General features: G+C 52.1%; 1 protein-coding gene across 2 annotated transcripts in view; it reads left to right on the plus strand.

Moving 5' to 3' along the window:
• CHD3 (chromodomain helicase DNA binding protein 3) overlaps window positions 1-18,069 on the plus strand; it is a 33,242-nt gene that overhangs the window by 9,584 nt on the left and 5,589 nt on the right. Inside the window, exons 6-17 of one of the 2 annotated variants that reach the window (XM_083377654.1) lie at window positions 81-146; window positions 1,701-1,786; window positions 2,983-3,116; window positions 5,752-5,896; window positions 7,443-7,608; window positions 8,367-8,485; window positions 8,782-8,935; window positions 9,342-9,437; window positions 10,220-10,357; window positions 13,479-13,587; window positions 14,779-14,911; window positions 15,044-15,239. In XM_083377654.1, the coding sequence (XP_083233780.1) occupies window positions 81-146; window positions 1,701-1,786; window positions 2,983-3,116; window positions 5,752-5,896; window positions 7,443-7,608; window positions 8,367-8,485; window positions 8,782-8,935; window positions 9,342-9,437; window positions 10,220-10,357; window positions 13,479-13,587; window positions 14,779-14,911; window positions 15,044-15,239 (1,542 nt within the window). Of the gene's footprint in view, window positions 1-80; window positions 147-1,700; window positions 1,787-2,982; window positions 3,117-5,751; window positions 5,897-7,442; window positions 7,609-8,366; window positions 8,486-8,781; window positions 8,936-9,341; window positions 9,438-10,216; window positions 10,358-13,478; window positions 13,588-14,778; window positions 14,912-15,043; window positions 15,240-18,069 lie in introns of both variants that reach the window. The other variant, XM_083377653.1, reaches the window with a different exon arrangement.

Here is an 18,069-nt window from a genome sequence, read left to right on the forward strand (position 1 = left end):
AGGTAGGTTGTTCCACTGGTTAATTGATCTAACTGTCTTGTGTCACTTTGCAAACCGGCATATTTCGGTTCCCCCCCCAGACAATCAGTCGGAATACTCAGTTGGCTCCGAAGAGGAGGATGAAGACTTTGACGAGAGGCCGGAAGGTGAGGGCTGGTTTTGGGGAGTGGGGGTGGGGGGGCAGGGGTGGTGGTCTTTGTCCTGTAGGTCTGAAAAGCTCTGGGGTCTTTCAAAGTCCCGTCGTGCCCCTTTCCTTTTATGGCCGAAATCTCCTGCCGGAGCGAACCAAACTGGACATCTTGGTGCTTTCGATCCGGCAGTGCTTGCAGCTTGGTCTCACGGCTGTGAATTGGGAATGGGCGTGGTACTGAAAAAGATAGCCAGCGTCGAGTTCTAGCCCAGGGCTTTTCAACCAGTGGTACGGGTACCACCCGTGGTACATTGGCACTTGGCAGGTGGTACGCGACCATCCTAGAAAAGTGGTAGCGGAGAAAGGGAATGAGCTGAACCGGTGGCAGCACCGCACAAGCCTGAGCGAGAGACGGCTGGAGCTGCAGGGCTGTCGGGGCTCAGCCGAAGCGCCGGGATCTTCACTTTTTTCCTTTTTTGGGGGGTCATCAAGTTTTTGACACCTCGCTAGGCGACTGGTGGTCCTCGGATGTTGCCGTATCCTAAAAGTGGTACAATGGGTTGAAAAGGTTGAAAAGCCCTGTCTTAGGGCGCTTCACAAATGTGGCACAATTTTGCTCTTGCTTAGTAGGCCGGGTACAGGGAGAGGTGGTTCTCTGTGGCCTTTAAGGTTGGCTGCCGACATTTCGTGACCCAGCTGGGTAAGCTCATCAGCGCAAAGCAGGGAGTGGGCTTTGCGGAGGGGTGGAGCAAAAGGAAGAATAGGAGAGGAGAGCAGGAGGAGGAGGGGGACAACTGCTGCAGGGTCCTCGGTGCTCTCTGAGCCTGGTAGTTTTCTGGCAGACGTTTCGTGGCCCAACTAGGCAACCTCGTCAGTGCTAGAAGGGAGTAGTAGAGCCTGCGGAGGGGAGGAAGAAGAGGAAGGGGGAGGAGGAAGAAGAGGAGAACGGTGGGCATCTTGGTGAAGCTCTGAGCAGGCATTTCGTGATCCAGCTAGATAACATCCATTAGTTCTAGAAAGGAGAAGAAGAAGAACTGCGGGGTCCTTGGTGCTCTCTGAGCTGGCATCTCATGACCCAACTAGGGAACATCATCAGTGGTAGAAGGGGAGGGGGTAAGAGGAGGAGGAGGAGAGGAGGAGAGAAGAAGAACTGTGGGTCCTTAGAGCTCCCTGAGTTTGACGGTTTCCTTGCAGACATCTCACGACCCAACTAGGTAGCATCATCAGCGCTAGAAGGGGGATGGGGTTTGTAGAATGGAGGGAGGACAGAAGAGGGAGGAAGAGGAGGAGGAGGACTGGGGGGTCCTGGGGGGTCTCTGAGCTGGGTGGTTTTCTTGCAGACGTTTCGTGACCCAACTAGGGAACGTCATCAGCGCCGGTAGGGAGAGGGGTCTGAAGGTTGAATCACGGCACCCGGATGTATTTTGTTGTTTTTGTTGTTGCTGCTAGCTTGAGGCTGGGGGAGGCTTTTTTGTGGAGAAGGGGAGGCCGTTTGGGGAGGGGAAGGGGGCTCCTGAGCATGCCTCCCAGCGATCGAAACGTTGGCTTCTCTCTCCCGCCGCGAATCCAGGTCGCCGCCAGTCCAGGAGGCAGCTTCGGAACGAGAAGGACAAACCTCTTCCCCCGCTTCTGGCCCGGGTGGGCGGGAACATCGAGGTGAGATTCCAAGCTCTCTGGGGACGCAGTGGGAATGGGGGGTGGGTGAGAGAGGGAGGGAGGGAGAGAGAGAGAGAAAAAGTCGGAAAGGGAGAGGGAGAGAGGGGAGGGAAGGAGAGAATAAGAAGGAGAGAGGGAGAAAGAGAAAAAAGGAAAGGGAGAGAGGGAGAGAGAAAGGAGAGAGAGAGAGGGAGAGAATATGGAATCAAACTGGGATGCGAAATTAAAAAGAAAGGTCTGACTGGGACACTGAAAATGGGAGGAACGGAGGAAGCGTTTATGAGCCGTTCATGGAGCAGGACCTGTTTAATCTTTCTCCCTCCCTCCCTCTCTCCCTCTCCTTCCCTCCCTCCCTCCTTCCCTCTCTCCCTCCTTCCCTCTCTCCCTCCCTCTCCCTCCCTTTCTCTTTCTCCCTCTCCCTCCCTCTCTCCCTCCTTCCATCCCTCTCTCCCCTCCCTCCTTCCCTCCTTCCCTCCCTCTCCCCCCTCTTCCCCTCTCCCTCCCTCTCTCCCCCTCCCTCTCTTTCCCTCTCAATCCCTCCCTCCTTCCCTCCCTCTCCCTCCCTCTTCCCCTCTCCCTCTCTCTCCGTCCCTCTCTCCTTCTCCCTCTCTTTCTCCCTCTCAATCCCTCTCTCCTTCCCTCCCTCCTTCCCTCCCTCTCTCCCCCTCCCTCTTTCTCCCTCTCAATCCCTCTCTCCTTCCCTCCTCTCTCTCCCTCTTTCTCTCTTTCCCTCCCTCCCTCTCTCTTTCTCCCTGTCTCCCTCCCTCTCTCTCCTTTCCTCCCTCCCTCTCTCTCTCTTTCTCCCTTTCTCCCTCTATGTCCCTTCCTCTCTCTGTCTCTCCCTCCCTCTGTCCCTCTTCCTCCCTGTCTTCTTCTCTCTCCCTCCCTCTCTCCCCCTCTCCTTCCTTCTCTTTCTCCCTCCCTCTCTCCCTTTCTCTCTCTCCCTCCCTCTCCTTCCTTCTCTTTCTCCCTCTCTTTTTCTCGCTCTCTCCTTCCCTCCCTCCCTCCCTCTGTCTGTGTGTCTAACTGTCCGAACTTCGAGTCTCGGGTGCGAGAGACCCCGGGTAGGCCTGTGGGAACTTTCTTGCTAGCCGAGCGGTCGTACGTCATGGACGCCCCGCGCTGCGTCGAGGGGCAGCGGTGGCGGCCTGTACGTCGTGGGGCTGACCTCGGCCCGTGCGCTGCCTTTCCCCCAGGTGCTGGGCTTCAACACCCGCCAGCGCAAGGCCTTCCTGAACGCCGTCATGCGGTGGGGGATGCCCCCCCAGGACGCCTTCACCTCGCAGTGGCTGGTTCGCGACTTGAGGGGCAAGACGGAGAAGGAGTTCAAGTAGGTACCTTTGCCATTCGCACCTTGCAAGTACGCGCCCCCCTCTCACCGTCCGACCGTCCGTCTATCCGCCCGCCCGCGCGTGCGGAAACGATGCAAGCCGGAGAACACGCCATTTTTTAAAAAAAATTTTTATCTTTTAAAACTTATTAAAAAGAAACAGCTCTGCGATCCGAAAGACGAGTTCACCCTTAAATTCATAAGCTGGGAAAAACCGGGAAAGAATACGAGAGACGGCTTTTGAGGATCTCCGTCGCTCCCGGCGCGAATCCACGCTCTGATTAAACCCTTCCGGGAAGCGGCGGTGGTTCCCGCCAGTCTGTCCCAGTTTTGAACCTCCGCTGGGAAAAAGGCAGCCCAAATCTTCTTTCTCGTGTCGTTTCAAGCCATCGCTCTTTTTTCTTTTGGTTCTTTGACTCTGGACAATTCAGCCTCGTCGAGTGGGGAGGTCCAATCTCCGAGCTCTGGCGGATCGGTCTCCAAACATTTTAAGTTCCCAGGCTAGGCAACTCCTTCAGTGGAGCTTAGAGGATGTCAGTGTTTGGGGGGGGGGGCTTCTCTTCCATTTATAAAGGCTTCAGGTATGGGGGGGTGTCCAGTGAGGGTCTTGTGATGGGTCGTGGGGAGGTGACTGTTAGTTATCTGCACTCCCGGATCATTCTAGTTGCATCCTTGATGGCTTATGACTATTGCAGGGGTAGGCCACCTTGGCTGTTGTCTGACTCGTGGACTTCAACTCCCAGAATTCCTGAGCCAGCCACGCTGAGGGGGAAGGGAGAGGTTTCCAAGCTGAGCCTCGGCTGGCTGAGGAATTCTGGGAGTTGAAGTCCACGAGTCATCAAGGGGGGCCATAGTTCCCCCATGCTGGCTCAGGAATTCCGGGAGTTGAAGTCCACGAGTTATGAAGGGGCCAAAGTTTCCCTCACGCCGGCTGAGGAATTCTGGGAGTTGCAAGTCCACAAGTCATAAAGAGGTCATAGATCTCTCACGCCGGCTGAGGAATTCTGGGAGTTGAAGTCCACGAGTCATAAAAGAGCCAAGGTTGTCTACCCCTGCCCTAGGCTGCTTTATGACTGGCGGACTTCAACTCCCAGAATTCCTGAGCCAGCCACGCTGAGGGGGAAGGGAGAGGTTTCCAAGCTGAGCCATTGCTGGCTGAGGAATTCTGGGAGTTTGAAGTCCAGAAGTCACCAAGGGAGCCATAGTTCCCCCATGCCGGCTCAGGAATTCTGGTGATTGGCCCCAAAAAGTCATCCAGCAGGCATTCAACGGCTAAGGCGGGACTAGAACTCCCAGTCTCCTGGTCTTGTGTCAGAAGTGCTGGCCCAAAGTCACCCAGCCGGCTGTCATGGATAAGGCAGGACTAGAATTCCAGGTCTCCTAGTGATTGGCCGAAAAAAAGTCACCCATCCAGTCTTTCATGGCTAAAGCGGGACTAGAATTCCCAGTCTCCGGCTTTTTAGCCTGCTGCCCTCACCCGCTAGTCCAGACGAGAGCGAGCCAGCTTTGCTTTGTTTGCCAAATGATGATGGTTCTTACTCATCCGACATCCTCTCCAAACAGGCTTCTGTCTGTGTTTTCCTGGAGAGCGGCCTGAAGGGATGACCGCCTCTCCCTCAAGCAGACACCGAGCAAGGCAAGGCGGTGGCCAGGCGCATTGGCGAGTCTTAAGGCGTGACTTCTGCCAAGCTGGGCCCAGCGCTACAGATCCCGCTGCTCCCGGGATGACGATGCATGAAGAGAATCTGATGGCAAACTGGTGGGAGGGAGACTTTCGGAAGCCCCGGGGCGAGGATTTGTTCCCGGGTCCCTGCCTGGGAGGTCTCCGCTCTCTGCGCCTAGGTCGCGGTCTCTCCGCCGGAGCAACCGTAGGATGGGTGGGCTTCAACTCCCAGGGTTCCCCAGCCATCGTGGCAACCTTAAGATGGATGGCCTTCAACTCCCAGGATTCCCCAGCTATCGTGCCAACCTTAAGATATGTGGACTTCAACTCCCAGAGTTCCCCAGCCAGCCAGTTAGCATTCCCCAGACAGCTTACAGTTGCCATGATGCTGGCTGAGGAATTCTGGGAGTTGAAGTCCACAAGTCATAAAGGGGGCACAGTTCCCTCACACTGGCTGAGGAATTCTGGGAGTTGAAGTCCACAAGTCATCAAGGGGCCATAGTTCCCTCACGCTGGCTGAGGAATTCTGGGAGTTGAAGTCCACAAGTCATCAAAGGGCCATAGTTCCCTCACGCTGGCTGAGGAATTCTGGGAGTTGAAGTCCACAAGTCATAAAGGGGGCACAGTTCCCTCATGCTGGCTGAGGAATTCTGGGAGTTGAAGTCCACAAGTCATCAAAGGGCCATAGTTCCCTCACGCTGGCTGAGGAATTCTGGGAGTTGAAGTCCACAAGTCCTCAAAGGGTCATAGTTCCCTCACGCTGGCTGAGGAATTCTGGGAGTTGAAGTCCACAAGTCATAAGGGGGGCACAGTTCCCTCACGCTGGCTGAGGAATTCTGGGAGTTGAAGTCCACAAATCATGAAAGACCCCCTGCTCAACGTCTTTGCCAGCTAAACAACATTGTAAAGAACTTCTCTGAGTTTCTCTCTAAATGGGTAGAGACGGATGTTTGGACTTGATGTCTCCTCCAGGGCCTACGTTTCTCTCTTCATGAGGCACCTGTGCGAACCCGGGGCGGACGGCTCGGAGACCTTTGCCGACGGGGTGCCGCGGGAGGGTCTCTCCAGACAGCAAGTCCTGACGCGGATAGGAGTCATGTCTCTGGTGAAAAAAAAGGTACGGCGCCGTGGGGCATGGGGTCAGGAGGAAGCGCCCATCATCCATTGCCCTTCCCGGTACTCGGCACGGGTGTGAGCAAGGCTTCCTTCTCCAAGGGAAAAAGGAGGACATGTTGGTTTAAACCAGGGCTCTTCAAACTTGGCCCTTGGATGACTTGTGGACTTCAACTCCCAGAATTCCGCATGCCTGGCTGAGGAATTCTGGGAGTTGAAGTCCACAAGTCATCCAAGGGCCAAGGTTTGAAGAGCCCTGGTTTAAATGAAGGTGTTCTGCCTTCTTTCTGAGGATTTGGGGGTGAGGGGGTGGCACCGACTGGCCTGGAGGCCTTTAATGCAAGGCCGCCTTTGCAAATCTGTACCCCGCCGAACCCAGTTTGTTCGTGTATTTATTAATATCTGGCCTGTGCTATCTTTGCAAATAACTCCAAGCAGTGGGCACACCTAATATTCCTGCCTCCTTTTCCTATTTCCCCCACAAACAGCCTCCCTCCCCCTTGAAAGAGAGGGACTGGTCACCTACCCCAGAGTTCCCCAACCTTTTCCGGCTTGGCAGCCCGGGAGGAGCAGGGGAATGTGCAGACGCGCAGCCTACAGGCGCCAACAGGCTGCTGGCACCCACACCGCTGGCTGTGTAGCGGCGCTTCTGCGAGTGGAGGGGAGCTCGCCAGCTATTCCCGTGGCCAACACACCATCGCCCAGTACTGGGTTGCGTACCGTAGGCTGGAGAACCCTGACCTCTCTGGCTTTCATGGCTAAAGGGGAACTAGAATTCACCGTCTCCTGGTGACTGGCTTTAAAGTACCCAGCTGGCTTTCGTGCTTAAGGCGGGACTAGAACTCACCGTCCCCTGGTAATTGGCCCAAACTCACCTCTCCGGCTTTCATAGCTAAAGTGGAACTAGAATTCACCGACTCCTGGTGACTGGCTTTAAAGTACCCAGCTGGCTTTCGTGCTTAAGGCGGGACTAGAACTCACCGTCCCCTGGTAATTGGCCCAAACTCACCTCTCCGGCTTTCATAGCTAAAGTGGAACTAGAATTCACCGTCTCCTGGTGACTGGCTTTAAAGTACCCAGCTGGCTTTCAGGCTTAAGGCGGGACTAGAACTCACCGTCTCCTGGTAACTGGCCCAAACTCACCTCTCTGGCTTTCATGGCTAAAGTAGAACTAGAACTCACCGTCTCCTGGCGATTGGCTTTAAGTTACCAGGCTGGCTTTCATGCTTAAGGCAGGACTAGAACTCCTCGTCTCCTGGTGACTGGCCCAAAGTTACCCAGCTGCCTTTCATGCTTAAGGCGGGACTAGAACTCCCCGTCTCCTAGTTTCTAGGCCAGCACTTCCACCCTTGCGCCGGAGTGTCTTAGTAAACAACCTGCTTCTTGGTTTTTGTACGTTCTATAAAATGCCAGCCAAGAATTTGCTGGGGTACACCCTTCTCTGCTTCTGTTGGAAGGCTTTCGTTTTCGTAACCTTTGTCGTGGCAGACTAAAATTGCTCACGGGGGCGTGTGTGTGTGCGTGTGCATGTGTGTGCTTTTTCGTGATAGGTGCAAGAGTTTGAACATATTAACGGCCGCTGGAGCATGCCCGAGTTGATGCCCGATCCCAGCGCTGACTCCAAAAAGTCCTCCCGGGCTTCGTCCCCCACCATCAAGACCTCCACCACCACCCCGGACCCCAGTTGCACCAATACGCCGTGCACCTCCAAGCCAGGTAGGAGGCGCCCCGGAGAGGCGGAGCCAGGATCGGTCACGGGGGGGGCAGGGGGGGACCCGACCCGAACCCCGGATCCCTTTTGCCTAACGGTGTTTGGAATCCACCCCAGCCCCGTTGAAGCCGGGCGAAAGGGACGCAGCCGAATTTCTCCTGATCATTTCCATTCAGGATTTCATCGCTGCCTCTTCAAGAGGCTAGTCCCTGTTAACCTAGCGGACTGGAGTAAGTTGCTCTAAATGAGCCCCCCCCTCCATTGTGAAGAAATTAGAATTAGGCGGTGGTGTGTGTGTGTGTGTGTGTGTGTTTCAGGCTGGATCCTTAATTAAGCGAAGCAGCGAGTTGACTTAAGGGGGCCGTCGTCCCCGACTTAAGGACCAGAACTTGACCCACCCACCCCCAAATTTCCGTGGCTAAGCAAGACAAGCGGCTGCTCCCATTTTACGGCCTTTCTCACCGCCCCGGCGGGTTAAGGGAACCGCGGTGGCCGCTAAGCAAGTCACGGGGGGGTCGTTAAGGGAAGCCGGCTTGCCCCCTTGACTTTGCTGGCCCGAAGGTCCCAAAAAGGGGATCAGATGACCTCACGACGGTCGTGAATGCAAGCCGGGAGGGGGGGGGCTGAGCCAGATTGGATCCGACGACCTTAGCCCAGGGGACGAGTCTATTCTTTTGCCATCGTCCTTGCGTCCTTACTCCATCCCGGACGGTGGTGCGTCGGGAGGGCGGGTCGAGTTTTACCGTGTCCTCCGTTCCTTCAGCGACCCCGGCCCCCAGCGACAAAGGAGACGGGCTCCTCTCCGCCGAAAAGGAAGATCTGGAGAGCAGGGAAGAGAAGGTGGAGAAGGAGGCCAAGGCCAGCGAGAAAATGGAGACTGAGGTTTGCGCTTGTCTTTCACTAGGGTAGGGGGAAAATAAAAACCAATTCTTCGTCCGTTTCTAGAAGCAAACGGAATTGGAGGCGGCATGGAGGTGCCGAGGGTGGTGGGAATATATTATTATTATTATTATTATTATTATTATTATTATTATTATTATTATTATTATTATTATTATTATTATTTTATTTTTTTATTTTATATTATTATTATTATTATTATTATTATTATTATCTGGGTGAGAGGGTCTCTCCTTGATGGGAGCTGCCTTTTGAGTTCTCTGCCTTGCCTTTCCCAGCCGTCCGCGCCCGAACAGGCCCTTACTTCCACCTTCGCGGGGGATAAAATGGAGCTGGATTCTTCCAAAAAGCCCCAGGATGAGGGCCTGACGGCGGTCAGGGACAAAGAAGCCGAAGCCGAAGCGACGGTCAAGGAGGAAAAGGAGAAATTGGGTGAGCATTGATAGGGGTGGGTGGGTGGGTGGGGTCCTTCGGACGAGAAAGGAGAAAGAAGGCGGTCCCGTCGGACCGTTAGGAGTTGTGTTTAGCTTTGCTTTTTTTTTTCTTTAAAAAAATACAAATTAAATTTTTATTTTTAGGGGGGGCATTTTTATTTTATTTGGACGATTTGAAAGCCCAAAAGCCGAAAGGGGGTGGGGGGAAAGAAAGTTAAAAGAAGAGACGAAACGAGATATTTTAAGTAAACATTTTAAAATAAGGACACACACACACACACACACACACACCGAGACATTGAAGCCTCTGGCCGTGTTCGCCACGGAAAAAACACCCTGGCCATTTTGCAAAGTGGGCCTTTCCCCCCCCCCTCCCTTCCCTCATATTCCTTCCCTGTTTCCAGATGCTGATTTGGAGAAGCTGGTGGCCGAGGACAAATCCACGGAAAGCGATGACAGCAAGGAAAAGATGGAGGGAGAAACGCAGGATCCCAAGAAAGGTAAGGTGTGCTTGGAAGCGGAATTCCTGGTGTGCCGGCCAGGAATTCCTGCCGGGGCAGGATTTGCACCGAGGGCCGTAGTAGTTTAGGGTCAGCTACCTTGCATCCTGGCTGGAAAGAGGTGGTGAGACAGCGGTCAAGATCAGAAATGCCCAACCTTGGCCACTTTTAAGGCTTGTGGACTTCAACTCCCATCATTCCCCAGCCAGCTCTTTTGTTACACTTTGCTGAAGTCAAGGTATATTACGTCCAGGCCTTCCCACCGTCTATTGAGAAAGTTACCCAGTCAAAATTGAAACAAAGTAGTCTAGCCGCCTTTGTTCTTGTCCTATCCATGCTGACTTCTGGGAAACCTTTGCTGGCTGGGGAACTCTGGGAGTTGAAGTCCACAAGTCTTAAAGTGGCCAAGGTTGAACAAGCTGGCTGGGGAATTCTGGGAGTTGAAGTCCACAAGTCTTAAAAGTGGCCCAGGTTGGACACCCCTGCTCTAGATCCTTGGCTTTGATTGGTCTTGGCTGCTGGGCTGGGGTAGTAAAAGCTCTTTTGATAGGACAAGAGAACCGATTATGCCTTTCCCCCCTCTCGCCATAGGCTGGCTCCTGCGGGCAGGGGGGGGCACTCCATGTAGTCCACACTCCAGACAGACCTAGAGATTGTGGCGTGTGCGAATTGAGTAGAATTTGGCCGTGGTTTGTCAGCCTGCTGACCAAAGGCGAGAAGGGAGGGGCGGAAAAGCGGATCTGGTCCAAAGCCCCGCCTCTTTTTTCTTGTCCTCAAAGGAGACGTCAAATCGGAGCGGGAGGCGGCCAAAGAGTCCAGAACTGTCAATCTCAGAGATGAGAACCGGAATAACGGGAAGAGGGAAGAGAGGATGGAGAAACCTCGGTTTATGTTCAACATTGCGGATGGTGGCTTCACGGGTAAGAGGGCGTCTGCATGGCGGAGATCTGATCTGTGTGGGTTTTTTTTCCTGCTTCTGTTGCTCCATCACTTTGCTACTTGTTACATTTAGGAAATGGAATGGAATAGAAAATACAGAATAGAAAATAGAATAATAAGAAATAGAATAGAATAGAATCAGAAAATATAGAATAGAATAGAATAGAATCAGAAAATATAGAATAGAATAGAATACAACAGAATAGAATAGAAAATATGCAATAGAATAAGGAATAGAACAGAATAGAATAGAATAGAATAGAATAGAATAGAATAGAATAGAATAGAATAGAATAGAATAGAATAATAGAGTTGGAAGGGACCTTGGAGGTCTTCTAGTCCAGCCCCCTCCTCAAGCAGGAGAACCTATACCATCTCAAACAAGTGACTGTCTAGCGTCCTCTTCTTGAAAACCTCCAGGGATGGAGCGCCCATGATTTCTGGAGGCAGGCTGTTCCACTGGTTAATAAATTCTTTTCATTTCTCCATTTATTTATTTATTTTTGTTGTTGTTATTGTAAGCAGCCCAGATCATAGCCCCACGGCAAGATAGTTTATAGTTTTATTGTATTTGTATACCGCCCTTCTCCCGAAGGACTCAGGGCAGTGAATGGCCAATAAATTTAACAAATCAATCAATCAATCAATCCTTTTCATTTCTCCCTTTTCATTTCTGTAAGCAACCCAGAGCATATAGCCCCACGGTATAATGGGTGGCCAATAAATTAATTAAACAAACACATTTGGGCTCATAAAGGCCACTCCCACTCAGCATGGACTCTAAGCAGGGTACAGTTAAAACTACTGTCCCTAAAAAAATAAAATAAAAGCAGCATAAAAAACAAGATTTTTAAAAATTGAATATAATGGGAGGGCTGACATTCCCACGCCCAAGACTTATCTCAGAGCTTGGGGAAAGAGCCAACTTTGCAAAGTTGGGTTTACCGTTAGTCTTCGACTCCACGACCGAAAATTCGTTTAACAACTGTTCCAAGTTACGATGGCGCTGGAAAAAAAAGCGACTTAGGACTAGTCCTCTCGCTTACAACCATCGCAGCACCCCCGTGGTCTCGTGAATAAAATTCTGACACTCGGCAACTGACTCACACACCTACTACGGTCGCGGCGTTCCAGTGTGTGTGTGTGCGCGCCTGCGTGTGTGTCACGTGATTCCCTTTTGCGACTTTTCTGACAAACTAAGCCGGATTGGCACAACCGACGGTGCGATTCCCTTAACAGCCACAGCGTTTCACTTAAGAACTGTTGTCAAATGGGGCAAAACTCCTTTAGCAAGTGTCTCGCTTTTGTGTTGTTGATTCCTCGCCAGCCAGTGGATCCGGCAGCTGAGTCTGAGGAATTAGAGGAGGAGGAGGAGGAGGAAGAGGAGGAGGGGCCTGCAGTGACATCAGAGTCTGAGGAAGACTCTGAGGAGCTCCAAGACTTACAGTCAGAGATGGAGCCCGGCCCCTCTACTCCCGCTCAGGCTGAGAAACAACTGTGCTGGGAGTCTGAGTTGGACAGCGACGAAGCACAGCTGGGAGAAATCCAGGCTGCACGAAGGCGCCGGCAAGAAAAGAGAGTTGTTGTTGTTAGCTGCGAAGTCGTGTCCGACCCCTCGCGACCCCACGGACAACATTCCTCCAGGCCTTCCTATCCTCTTCCATCTTCTGGAGTCCATTTAAGCTCAAGATAGATGATAGATAGATGCATATATAGATACATAAAATGGATGGAAGATGGATGGATGGATAGATAGATAGATAGATAGATAGATAGATAGATAGATAGATGATAGATAGATAGATAGATAGATAGATAGATAGATAGATAGATAGATAGATAGAAAAAGAGACATAGGTAGAGGGAGAGATGATGGATGGACGGATGGATAGATCGATAGATCGATAGATAGATAGATAGATAGATAGATAGATAGATAGATAGATAGATAGATAGATAGATAGATAGATGATAGATAGATAATGTTGTTGTTAGTTGCGAAGTCATCTCCAACCCATCGCAACCCCACGGACAACATTCCTCCAGGCCTTCCTGTCCTCTACCATCTGCTGGAGTCCATTTAAGCTCACGCCTACTGCTTCAGTGACTGCATCCAGCCACCTCCTTCTCTGTCGTCCCCTTCTTCTCTTGCCCTCCACCTTTCCCAGCATGAGGCTCTTCTCCAGTGAGTCCTTCCTTATCATTAGGTGGCCAAAAGATTTGAGTTTCCACTTCAGGATCTGGCCTTCCAAAGAGCAGTCGGGGTTGATCTCCTCTAGGACTGACCGGATTGATCACCTTGCAGTCCAAGGGACTCGCAGGAGTCTTCTCCAGCACCAGAGTTCAAAGGCCTCAATACTTTGGCGCTCGCTCGGCCTTTCTTGCGGTCCAGCTTTCACAGCCATACATTGCAACTGAGAAGACCGTAGCCTTGACTATACGCACTTTTCTTTGAAAGCCGAAAAGAGAGCAGGGCAGAGGGATGCAATGGGGCGGCTCCAAAGGCAAAGGAGAAGGCATTAGGAAGCCATGCCTGGGCTGCATTATAAAAAGGGAAGGTGTGGGAGGTGCGGGTTGCCAAAGGTAACCATTTGTGTTGAGGATTGAGTTTTAGTGTTTTGTTCGCCTTGGACAGGGGTAGGCAACCTCAGCTCTTTTATGACTCATGGACTTCAACTCCCAGAATTCCTGAGTCAGCTGACTCAGGAATTCTGGGAGTTGAAGTCCATGAGTCATAAAAGAGCCGAGGTTGCCTACCCCTGGCCTTGGACATTGACTCAGGTCTGTAAAGAGTAAAATGAGTTGGTTTTTTCTTGCGGCTCTTCTTGTTGGAAGAGGGGGTTTCTCCTTCTGAGCACAACCAGGACACACATGGGCTGGGACAGAACGCTCAGCAACAAAAAATGGGGGGGGCAGTTGTGACCATAAGTGGGAAAATGACCTGTAAAAAGCAGGTAAATTCAGTCCTGTTTTGGGGGGGGGGGCGGAGTAACCCTGACTGTTGGGAATGTAAAACCTCCTGGGGGGGGGGGAAACGTGAGGATTTATAGCTGGTTTCTCAGACCGACCAGTGGCGATTTTTCTTCTGCTCTCTCTGGCTAGAACTTCACACCCTTTGGCAGAACGAGGAGCGAGCCGCCATCTCCTCCAGCAAGCTGAACGAAATCTGGCATCGCCGACATGACTACTGGCTGCTGGCCGGCATCGTCCTGTATCCTTTAAAAGTTGGGAAAGGGGGGCGGGGGTGGGTGGGTGGGGGGTGTTGCCGGTGACTCCGGGTGAAGGTGGAGAGAACAGGGCAGCTTCTGCGGGGAAGCGAAAAGGACAGAAGGACACAGTCTTGAGGCAGACCCGGGCAAGAGGTGGCAAAGCCCTACGCAAGAAAACCACCCAGAGCACGCCAAGGACACACACACAAGCACACACACCAACAGATGCCCTTCTACTGAGGCATTCAGGCAGGAATTCAAACCCACCCAGCCCTCCGCTGTTCAGGCATGCACACCATACTCGTTTCTGTGGATCTACCTGGATCGGGAAAGGAGCCTAAAGGATGAAGGTTTAGGGCTAGGTTTAAGGGTTAGGGTTAGGTTTAAGGTTTGGCTTAAGGTTAGATTTAAGGGTTAAGGTTAGGTTTAAGGGTTAGGACAGGGGTCCCCAATCCCTTTTCCTTGGACCAGTACCGGGCCACAGCACACCAGCAACCGGTCCACACAAAAAAGCAAGGCCCCATCCACGGGATGCAGGCAGCACACAAAACCAGGCACCCTCCGGTCCGCGGAAAAACCTCCCTCCATGGAACTGAGGGGTCCCTGGTGTCCGAAAGGTTGGGGGCCTCTGCTTTAGGGCTAAGGTTAGGTTTAAGGGTTAGGGGTTAGGTTTAGGGGTTAGGCCAGGGGTCCCCAACCCCCGGTCTATGGACTGGTACCAGGCCGCAGCACACCAGCAACCAGTCCACACAAACAAGCAAAGCCCCATCTGGGGGATGCAGGCTGCACACAAAACCACGCACTTTCTGTAGAAAAACCACCTTCCACGGAACCGGGGGTCCCCCCTGGTGCCCGAAAGGTTGGGGACCACTGCCCTAGTTCAGGGGTTCCCAACCCTGGTTCTGTGGACCGATACCGGGCTGCAGCACACCAGCAACCGGTCCGCACAAACAAGCGAAGCCCCATCCGCGGGATGCAGGCAGCAGACGAAACCAGGCCCCCTCTGGTCCGCGGAAAAACCTCCCTCCACGGAACCGGGGGTCCCCAGTGCCCGAAAGGTTGGGGGCCTCTGGGCTAGGGAGGAGGAGGAAGAGGAGGAAGAGGGCTCCCTTCTTCTGTGGCTGAGAGGCCGCCCTCGGCAGGCTGCCGCCTACGACTGTGGAGACCCCACCTTAACCCGCCCACCCCTGCAGGCACGGCTACGCTCGCTGGCAGGACATCCAGAACGACAACCAGTTCGCCATCATCAACGAGCCCTTCAAGAGCGAAGCCAACAAGGGGAACTTCTTGGAGATGAAGAACAAGTTCCTGGCCAGAAGGTTCAAGGTGGGGGAGGAGTGAGCGAGAGCGGGCCCCTCCCTCAGCCCGAGACAGACGGGGCTGTCACTGCACGTTTTTTTTGTTCGTCAGAAAAGTTCATTTCTAACTGTACATTTCCCCTGTCCCTGTTCCTGCCAGCTGCTGGAGCAGGCCCTGGTGATCGAGGAGCAGCTGCGCCGGGCAGCCTACCTGAACATGACGCAGGATCCCAGCCACCCCGCCATGGCCCTCAACACCCGGTTTGCCGAGGTGGAGTGTCTGGCCGAGAGCCACCAGCACTTGTCCAAGGAGTCGCTGGCCGGCAACAAGCCCGCCAACGCCGTCCTACACAAGGGTAAGAGGCGGGCGGGGAGGCGGGCACGACGAGGACGGTCCACGTAACTCTTCCCCTTGCCACACACGCCGCCGCCGCCACCACCACCCCAGCCTCTGTGTGTGGATCCTTCTTCTGTATCCCCCTTCCCCACTCTGAATCCATTAAAGTGCGGTCGTGCTGTGCAAAGCCACGGTGTGTGGTCGTCTCCTTGAGCCTGCTCTTTGTGCATCTTTTGTGTACCTCCGCTCCGGTCTGTCCGCGGAGTATCCCGCAAGTATCTCCGGAGGAAGGGGGGGGTGGTCTTCAAATCTCTCCTGAAGGTTTTTCTCTCCTCCCTGTCGGAGCGTCCCCCAGGAACTCTGGAATGAGCATCTGGGGAAGGGGGGGGGGCAGAAGAACCTGGGTCCTCAACTACCCCACCCCACCCCCCAGTCCGCAGCCTGTTCGAAAGCGGGCCGCGCAAGGTGGAAAGGTTGCGGACTGCCTGGGTGGAAAAAACACTCAGTGCCCTGGATTGAACCTTCAGAGAAAAACAGGCAGAAAATATTCTCGCTTTCGGAAGCGGGTGCTTCTGGGATATCTAGCTGGGCGCCCTTCTGGTCTGCTTTGCATCCTTCGTCAAGTATTGTGAATTGTCCTGATCCACTGTTGTGCCCATCAATATGTCACATCTCAGATAGACGGACAGACAGAGAGATAGATAAAGATAGACATGGGGAGAGATAAATAGATGATAGATAGATAGATGATAGATAGATAGATAGATAGATAGATAGATAGATAGATAGATAGATAGATAGATAGATAGATAATAGATAGATAGATAGTAGATAGATAGATAGATAGATAGATAGATAGATAGATAGATAGATAGATAGATAGATAGATAGATAGATGATGGATGGATAGGTGATAGAGATAGAATATAGATGATAGAAGATAGATATAGAATATAGATGATATAGATGATAGATATACAGTAGATAGATAGATAGAGATAGATAGATGATAAATAGAAGCTAGATGGATAGATAATGATAAACAGAAGATCGATGATAGAGATAGATGATAGATAAATAGATGATAGAAGATAGAGTTAGAATATAGAAGATAGATAAATGATAAATAGATGATAAATAGAAGATAGAGGTAGAATATAGTAGATAAATAGATGATAAATAGAAGATAGAGGTAGAATATAGTTGATAAATAGAAGATAGAGGTAGAATATAGTAGATAAATAGATGATAAATAGAAGATAGAGGTAGAATATAGTAGATAAATAGATGATAAATAGAAGATAGAGGTAGAAGATAGATAGATAGATAGATAGATAGATAGATAGATAGATAGATAGATAGATAGATAGAGGATGGACAGACAGACGTCACTAGCTGCATAATTTTGGTGCCTTTTGCTTCTTTGCTTTGTTTCCTTGTCATCTTCGCTCGTCTCCCTTCACAAGCATCACATGAGCATCACCAGGGTTTAGCCTTTGGGCTATTGAGTTCTCTTTGAATAAAAGAACGGGTAGTCCTCAACTTACGACAATTCACTTAGTGACCGTTTGAATTTACAACAGCACTGGAAAAAGTGACTTAGGACCATTTTTCACCCTCAGCAACCGTCGCAGCCTCCCCAGGATCATGTGATCCAGATTGAGACGCTTGGCAACCGGCTCACATTTACGACAGTCGCAGCGTCCCGGGGGGGGTGTCACGTGATCCCCTTGAGCGACCGTCTGACAAGGAAAGTCAGTGAGGGAGGCTGGATTCGCTGACCAGCCTGGTCACTAACTGAGCAACTGCAGCGATTCGCTGGCAAGAAAAGGGGATCAAATGGGGCCAAAGATCTCTTCACAGCCGTCTCGCTTAGCAAGGGAAATTTTGGGCTCAATTTTGGTCATAAGTGGAGGACTACCTGTATCTCCTGCTTCCTGGCTGTTTTTGGGCCCTCCTTCCCTTGTTGGATGAGGGGTTTCTGACTTCAGCCCCTTCCCCTAGACCAGGGGTAGGCAACTGTGGCTCTTTTATGACTGGTGGACTTCAACTCCCAGAATTCCTCAGCCAGCATGGGGGAACTATGGCCCCTTCATGACTCGTGGATTTCAACTCCCAGAATTCCTGAGTCAGCATGGGGGAACTATGGCCCCCTTTAGGACTTGTGGACTTCAACTCCCAGAATTCCTCAGCCAGCATGGGGGAACTATGGCCCCTTCATGACTCGTGGATTTCAACTCCCAGAATTCCTGAGTCAGCATGGGGGAACTATGGCCCCCCCTTTAGGACTGGTGGACTTCAACTCCCAGAATTCCTAAGTCAGCATGGGGGAACTATGACCCCCGTTTAGGACTTGTGGACTTCAACTCCCAGAATTCCTGAGCCAGCATGGGGGAACTATGGCTCTCTTGCTGACTTCCGGACTTCAATTCCCAGAATTCCTGAGCCAGCATGGGGGAACTATGGCTCCCTTGGTGACTTCCGGACTTCAACTCCCAGAATTCCTCAGCCAGCATGGCTCAGCTTGGGAACCTCTCCCTTTCCCCTCAGCCTGGCTGGCACAGGAATTCTGGGAGTTGAAGTCCATGAGTCATAAAAGAGCCAAGGTGGCCTACCCCTGGGATAGGGTCTCCTGCTTGAGCAGGGGGCTGGACTAGAAGACCTCCAAGTCCCTTCCAAATTTATGGTTCCATATCCTATAGAACCAAACTTCCTAACTGAGAACAGTTATTCAGTGGGACGGCTTGCCACCAGAATTGGTGGGTGCTCCAAAGCTGGAGGTTTTCAAGAAGAGGCCGGACATTTGTCCAGAATGGCCTACCATCTCCTGCTTGAACGGGGTTGGGCTA

Source organism: Vipera ursinii (assembly GCF_947247035.1).
Source record: "Vipera ursinii genome assembly, chromosome: Z".
NCBI lineage: Eukaryota > Metazoa > Chordata > Lepidosauria > Squamata > Viperidae > Vipera > Vipera ursinii.